At 44.9% G+C, this 8,216-nt stretch overlaps 1 protein-coding gene across 1 annotated transcript in view; it reads left to right on the top strand.

Annotated features, from left to right (window-relative positions):
- Positions 1–6,977, top strand: part of LOC104135940 (A-kinase anchor protein 2) — a 20,598-nt gene extending 13,621 nt beyond the window's left edge. The window contains exon 3 of the mRNA XM_009649639.2: positions 6,861–6,977. Coding sequence (XP_009647934.1) covers positions 6,861–6,953 — 93 coding nt within the window. The 3' untranslated portion in view covers positions 6,954–6,977. The remainder of the gene's footprint in view (positions 1–6,860) is intronic.
- Positions 6,978–8,216: the final 1,239 nt, after the last annotated feature.

Genomic DNA, 8,216 nt, shown 5'->3' with positions numbered 1-8,216 from the left:
TCTGGCTGCGGCTTGCGGGTTTTGCCTTTTAGGGACAGAGGGCAAATCAAGCATATCTGCTCTTGTAAGAACTTCACTGCTCGGGCATGGGTGTAGTTTCTTCCAAAGAGGATGTGTTACAGCAGAGCTTCAACAGGTGAAAAAAAAAAGAGAAAAAGCAGCAGCAAGAAAACAGGTCAAGCACTGATGGTAAACAAGACAGAGACTGGCCAAGCAACGTCATTAAAAAAACACCAAACTGACTAATTTTATTTTCTTTTTTATGACACCAAGTTGCTTGAAATCCTGCACTCCAGGATGTGCCAGTTCTTACAATTTCTTTATTTTGTTCTTGTTTCCTAATTATAACATGCTTGTTCAATGTACTAATGCTGGTCTTTTCCCTTTCTACCAGTACACCTGTAAATTACTGTCTAGCAAGGTTACTTCTGAGGTACTTTTCAACTGCTTATTTATTTTTGCTTCCTCTTGCATGGTGATTCCAAGTGCATGTTGCTGCAGTTTGCATTTTCATGCTGTGTGCCAGTGCTGTTTCATATCAAAACCGTGATGCAAATGTGTGTGTGGGATACTCCCTCTTATCTCCCATCAACAAATATTTGTGTGGCTGGTTTTCTAACCCTTGGATTCTAGTTACAATTTCTGGCATGGGAGGGGTTGTAATTAAAGGGATATGGGAGCTGCTGCCCAGGACTGGAGCATTCCTGAGGTATGAAATGAGAACAACTCCTTAATCCCCATTACCGTTTAGCTGGCAAAGCTAAACCCGGGATCCAAGCACACTCAGAATCTGAGTGAAACTGCTGTGGCTTTCCTTTGTCTCCGAGTACGGTGTATATAGCAGTATCAAACCCTCTAGTATTCTGTAGAGAATCCACACACCAACCTTTCATCTGTGGCAAAAGAGTCAGACCAAGCGCACGGCCTCATTCTGGTGAATTTTGTGAACTGTCCTTGTCCCCATGTGTGAGATGTGATGACTGATCACAGCCCTGCAACTTGGCATCAGGGTTGGTCTCAGAGTAGAAGAAACCCAGACCTGCTAAAGAAAGGGTATTTACAGTGGCATTTGGTATTTTAGTAAGGCAGTAATTGCACAGCAAAGCTGGACTCTGCCAAATGCAACAATTTTAAGAGCAGGGAGTTGATACCAACTGTGCTTTTGAACACTTCTAGGAATGAGGTGCTTAATAATGTGGACATTTCAGTTGCCTGTAATTTTCTGTGCAGATATATTTGTAAATCTGGACTTCTCTAAGGGAGAAAATCAGATTGTGGTAATGACTGGTACTCAATTCGTCCAGCATCAGCATTTTTTTATAAACATGAACCTTCTACTATTTCCCTATTCCATAACATATTTGACCACATCAGCAACCTCAAGAAAAGCATATGAACATTTTCTGTCCCGGGGAGTAAAGCAAAGTCAAGTCTATGCCATTTCCTAGTAATTAAATAATTTAGTGTGGGTTTTATCTCGCTGATACAAGCCCGTGATTGATCTTTGTGTAGAGTATTTATAAAGGGTTAATCAGTATAAGAGCAGCGTGCTTTCAGAGACCTGGTTTTAAACACAGGTTGGGCCCTCCCCGGTAGAATCTGAGTTACGATTTATGAACACTAAGCAGTGATCAGAGCGTTTGGTGTTGTACAAGAGGCAGAAGCTCAGGCATAGATTTTACATGCCCAGCCCCTGGCCTTCTGCTGGGAAAGGTTGTGTGTCCACCTTGTGAAATGATAATGACACAAGGAGAAATGAGCTGGAAATGGATGTGCATGGCAGGGAAAAGGGGTAGAGATGAAAAAGGCTGTAAGACATGGCAATTCTGTATGCAGGTGAAAGTATGGACACCTGGCTAATCCCCAGCGTTAAGCCTTAGACCGAAGAAACTGTTTGGTTCTCACTGGAAATCTTCAGCTGAAGCAGGGCAGTTGCTTCTGAAGGAACAGCAAGGCTCAAGGCGTGATGCTCCCCTACACTCTGCTGGCCTTAGAGCTGAGCTGTGGCTCCCATGCACCAGAGCCCCCCGTAACCCACTCTGGTGCAGGCAGGTGGTTCAATTTTAATGATTGTCAGCAGCGCTGGAGCTGACCCAGCTGAGCTTGCGCCGGCTGGGAGCAGGGGCTTGCATGCTGCTGAGCAGCAAGCCCCTGGCAAAGCACAGTAACTGCTGAAGTTAAGCTACATGCAGCAAACCACAGCCTGCTTCATTAGCTTGATGTGGTTTTATCACCTCCAAATCCCTGCAGCCTGGGTTAAAAGCACATCCGTCTGCTGTTTTAAAGAGACCACGGGTAATTGCGTGCCTGCACATACATAGGTTGCTTTTGTCCTCGAAACCTGCATTGGTCCTTGCAACTGTACGTATCTTCAAATTTATGGGACATTATCCTGAGTTTGCTTAATATCAATCCTGCTGTAGGAGATACTGCAGTACGGTGACATTTATGCAACCTTAAAGGCTACTGCTGAAAATTTTTGTGTTACAAACCAGAAAACCAACGTACTAGATTTGATGGCAGAGGGCACACAGTTTGTGTTTTAATACTGACCAGCAGCAATATACTACTGTTACTGTATTGTTTCAGCTAAAAACATTTTTGTCTCAGATACCCAGCTCCTCACTGCGCTCCCCAGGAGGTCTGGTGTATTCAGTGCATAGCATTAAGTAGGTGCAGTAAAGAAAATACCTTTATACTGGAGAAATAGATGTTCTTTGTCCCTCAGTAGTTCCAGTTTTATGTTAAAGCATTTAGTTTATCATTCCGGAGCAGAAACGCTCACATCTGCAGGAGCAGGCAGCCTGCTCCCTGCCTTTGTGCTTCTGTCTGTTTGTGCATGGTGTGCTCCATGGAGGTGTCTTGTGCAGTGACTTTCCCGCACAATACTGGTAGATTTTAGACACCCAGACCTTTGCGTTTTCTGTTTTTGTAGCTTTTAGTTCTTCCAGGTCCAGATGGGAAGAATTAGTAAAATATTAAGCTCCAGAAAAATCATTTTGCTTCCACATCAGTGTTGCTGCTACTGCTCAATAAAAATTAGCCTGTACTGTATAGTAGTCAGTTTCATTCAGTGGTGGGAATAAATATGCTTTGTACTAAAGCATGTCTGTATTTTGCTTTTTATTCTCTTGTTGACAGTAAGAGAACAATTATTGTTACATATGTTGGAGGGAAAATCAGGACAGGTTAGTCTCCATCTCTAGCATGGATAAATTAATCTTACACTTGACAATGGTAGCAGTTTCAATCTTTTTTGGTTTTTTTTAAATCCTCAAAAATAAATTAAATCTGTCAGGAAAGAGCCCCCTGCAGTTCTTAGCGAGACCCCAGAGTTGCAACCACAAGATCCACACAGCAGCTTTGCAAAGAGAGGTGAAGGGTGGTTTTTACAGCCCTACATATCTTGGTTCATTTGTCTTTTGCTCACACCTAGTTCTGCTCTCCAAATTCTTCCTCTTCTATTGCAGCTAGCAGTCAAATCACCTCTCCCAGATAAGACATTTTATATAACATTGCTTTTTTCACTGACATCACCTTACCATTAGGATGTAGCCAGCTCAGTTCTTCAGCCTAAGCTTGAGTGAACTGTCTGTTTCGTGATCTTTCTGGTTTTCAGTATACACCTTCTGCGTGCCGTTGTGAACCTGGCTGCCTTGGGACGTCCTGACCACCCCAGCCTGGCCCTGCTGGGTCACCCCGCCTGCCCCCACTGAGCTGACATGTGACATCATCAGGGAGAGCGCTTACAAAGCATTGAGGTAGCATTTTGTAATGTGGCCAAAACATGGCACGTTACAGACCCCCAAAACAGCCACAACAACAAAAGCAAAAGACTTCCCTTACTTTGGCCTGCTGTGGAGAGCCTCTGGGTGCTGGACTCGTGATGGGTCTGCAGGCAGCCCTGATAATCTGCCAGGAATATTTTAAAATGGAGATCGTTTGCTATTTTAGGCAAGCAGCTTCCTGGGTTGTGAATTCAACGCTCCATTGAGGAGTCCCAATTCTCCACTCAGTCATTCCAGTTGCATGCTATAATTACCCCATTGTTTCCTCTAGCAGGTGTAAAACTGACACAGCCTAGTAAAAATGAGGGTTATTTTAGGTCACTCTTTTCAGTAGATTAGAAGAATAATTCTGGAGCAACTATTCAAAAAGGCGTTTAGCTTACTAGTATCTGATGATCTACTGTTTAGAGGGCTTGTTTATTAATACTAAGCCAGACATCAGTACTTGTTTTCCTGCAAAGGCCAAGTCTACATTCAATGCCCTCATGGTATCCTCAATACTATTCTGGAAACAGTTTTTATTGGAGCAACCCACAACATCTGCAGAAGTAGACAAGCTTCTGGGCAGGTTTGCAGACAGGGGATCAACGGAAGAAGCCCCATTGCTGTCTTTTAAGATAAAGACAAGATGACTGGCCCAAAGCAGAAGTCTTCAAAGGTCCTGACTGTTGCAAGCCATCACCAGAGACCATCACAACCTCATGAATTCCAGCAAGGAAGACACTGGCTGGAAATTGTTGTAGATTATGTAAAAGCCATTTTATTTTCAGCCAGCATAAATCTATAGGCCAAATTCAGCAGACCTCATTTAAATGTACCACTACTCTGTGACAGTTTGGGTTTGGGATTTATGCTGGTTTTTCATGTAAATTTCAATATCCAGTGGGGAGAACAGTAATTTTCTGTGTTTCACTTAATCATTATCCCATACTGGTCTAGCAGTATCGTAGTATCTGTCTGTTGCCATCCGAAAAAAGAAATCCACTGGGGTTTTTTTCCCCTTCATTGCTAATCCTGGAGCAGCCACTGTCTTGTCTTATTCTGCGAAGATGATGATGCCCTGATACCCAATCCAAGTTTTGCTTCTCCATTGTTCGGTTTGGGTTGTCTTTCCTTGATTCAGGCACTTGGAATCCCAAACATGTTGTTTAACCCCTACAGTGGGAGTAGCTCCAGTTTGCAGCTTACAGGCTGATGCCTCAGAAGGAATTTTTTTACTGATTTCTTTCTTTTTTTGATGAATTGTTAGGTTTGTGAGCACATTTGCCCTCTACTGGGTAAAACAGAAACTGCTCAGCCGTGCTTCCCCTTTCCAGTGATTGCTCTGCAAAAAGAGGAGGCATGATTTTGGGCAAAATTTCAGCAAAAAATCCCTCCACTGGACCTGAACCAGCTTTGTAGTCCTGATCAGTGCCAGGAAGCAGATGGAGCTTTAGCTCAAAATCATCTCTGTTGGCTGGGTTTTGCCTTTGGTTCTTTGGCTTGTTGATAGTCATAGTCAAACTAGGAGGGCAAAGAAATAATAAAACTGGCCAAAATGCACCCTACCTTCAGCTCCTGAATGGAGATCTGCATCTTAGTGTAAATGCGGAAGTGTGTTCTCATTCCTGTAAGCAAAGTTATGGCCCGTAATTTCAGCTGACATTTCAGAGATGATTTCCCAATACTGCCTGTACAGCAGCCCCTAGTACCTGTGTACTTTTCCAGCCACAGCTTGTCACAAGCTGAAAGAAGAGTTTCTTTAGTCTTAAACTATTTAATTTTATTCCAGTCAAGACTTAAGTCATCACTGCATCTCACTTTCTATGCAGAAGAATAAAATAGCATCATTTTCTCACAAGGCCAGCTACTCTTCTCCAGCCAAGGAGTATGCAGAGGGACCGGGGATGGCAGGCGTTGGTTCTGTCAACAGTCACATATTTGTTGGGGTCTTTTTTTTTACAGGTTTGTTCTTTTTTTTTAACTGACTCTATAAACATTTCAAAAGTTTGCCTCCCTGAGAGGGCTGTTTTAAAACACATTGCGGGCAGTGGACATTGGCAGCTTTGTAGTTTGATCATGGAGCTGTTTTTCAGTGTCGTTCAGAAAATAACATTGCCATGTGCTTCTGTAAGAAGGTCCCAGACCCCTTTACGTCTCACTCTGCTGGGGGAAAAACACCCACTGCCATGCATTATTTGCCGAGGAGTACATCAGGTGCACATCATGGTAACACCTTTTGGTTTCGTCTGATTTTTTTTTAACCTTGTTAAAACACATATTAAAATTGATTCTTACTTTTTTAGTCATTTATGTGTGTGCATGTGTATAATAGATACACAGTGTATATGTTTTTATATGTGTGCTTGTGTGTGAGACTGCATGTGTATATGAAAAATACATGATCCTACCAGGGCCCGTCTTGTACCAGGCTCTGCAGGCTGCATAGCTCTTGTGTAAGTCTCCTTTCCCATATGCGTGGAGTAATTTTTCGCTCCAAGAGGATTTTGATCGCAGTGCATAGGCTTTCCCATTGGCGTAACTGCAAGACAAAGACCGCGAGAAGAAGATGCGGGGGAAGCTGCCTAGTTCTGCCTGTGGGGGTGACATGCTGCAATAAGCTGCAGGCTGCTTTCCAGGCTGCACATCCAGCTCCAGAGCAGTCTCTGGACAAAGCTGCCAAGTGGATGCTGGTAACGAAGGTGTGCAGCCACCTCTGGGGAGAGGACCACGACCCTGTCCCCTGCCTTTCCCACTCAGGGATGGGGAATCATGCAGCTGGGCTGGTAAGGGGCAGCTGGGGCTCCCCTGGAGCGAGCTGGATGCTGCCAGACAACTCCTACCACTTCTGACCTCCCTTGGTGTGGCTTTGCTCTTGTGTGCCATCCCCCGCCCCCCCCACCTTCACATCAGCAAGTGCTTCATCGCATGAGTCCTCCCAGTTTGCACGAGGTGCGGCACTGGGAGTCCTGTGGGAAGGGCTGGCCTGGCTGCCCCGTTGGTCCCCACCTGCCTGGGCACATGGGGCACCCTGGCATGGGGGGCATGGGCAGCTGAGTGATGTGCTGTGTTTCCCCTTTCTCTCTTGACCAGGTCCTTGAGGCGACCAGGGTGAACCGCAGAAAGAGTGCTCTGGCACTGCGTTGGGAAGCCGGCATTTATGCTAACCGAGAGGAGGATGAATAACCACGCCACAGCGTGAAGACGGCAACTAGGCCCGCTGAAACCAAAAAGAAAGAAAGGAAGAGGAAAAAAAACCCCACAAACACACAAACCACCACAAAAACAGCAGCATTTTAGTCCAATATTTATTAAATACACAACAAACTCAGTGAGGCACATAGACACAGAAATGATCCAACTCCTGGCAATCCTAAAACAACAGGAAAACCCCACCTAGGAAATACCCCCTTCTCCTTTCCTCCATCCCCACTCTGAAATAATGCAATGGGGAGGGTGCGGGGGGGTTGGGAGCCCTTGGGGGGGGACATGAGGCAGTTGTCCCCACAGACTGGAGAGGCTGCAGGCGGGAGGTCAGCGTGGAGGAGCCTGCAGCCAGGGCTGACACTCATGCTTTCCGCTGACCGAATTGACAGCCCTGCCTGGCCCCAGGATCACCGTCCCCCCAGCAGCTCCCGTCAGACCCTCCTGGAGCTCCGTCGCCTCCCACAGCCGCTGCACCGAGACCATCGGCGTTACTTCGGCCGTACACTGTCCAACCACACACAACAGTATTGCCCTCTGTTGCTATTTCTTTGAGGGGACTGAAGGGTTGGGTTTGGGATTGAGGTTTTTTTGGGGGGGGAGGAGGGGGGTCTGCTCCCCTTTCTAGTAATTTATCTGTTTAAAAGGAAAATAAGAACAAACAGGGAGGCAGTTACTGCAAATGTACAATCCAGTAGACTCAGCAAAACAGTCCTTGTGTTGCAAACACAAGCCATCACAATTTAGGAGTGGAATAGATGGGGATGAGAGCTAAGCCAAATGGATTACCTTAGCTTTAGGGATGGGGCTGAGAGCTAAGCCAAATGGATTACCTTAGCTTTAGGATGCTATATGCTTGCAATATCACCTGAGCTCCAGGTTCTCAGAGCATATTTACCTAACAAATTTTCTAAATAGAAAATCTGTATTTAGCGGATGACAACTATTTTTTGATGGTGGGGAGGGAAAAGAATGGCATATGTGTAAAATCTGTGAAGATGGATCATTTGAAGTAGAAAGGTAGTGGGAAAGGGACACAAATAAAGGACATTTAATTTTTAAATGAGGCAATAATTGAACTAAGCCAGACTCTGGCCTAGAAAGAGGTATGAAATAAAGAAGAAAGATAGTTACGTCTTCAACTATATTTATACAACATAAAAAGCCTTTGAAGTAGAGTGCTTTGTGGAAGTCTTCATGTTTCCAGGCAACAAAAAAGCTAACGGGCATAACGAGTTGGAACGA

Source organism: Egretta garzetta, unplaced genomic scaffold, assembly GCF_000687185.1.
Source record: "Egretta garzetta isolate BGI_Z169 unplaced genomic scaffold, ASM68718v1 scaffold532, whole genome shotgun sequence".
Lineage (NCBI taxonomy): Eukaryota > Metazoa > Chordata > Aves > Pelecaniformes > Ardeidae > Egretta > Egretta garzetta.
Note: the sequence above shows the minus strand (reverse complement) of the source record. Positions and strands in the feature narration are given on the sequence as shown.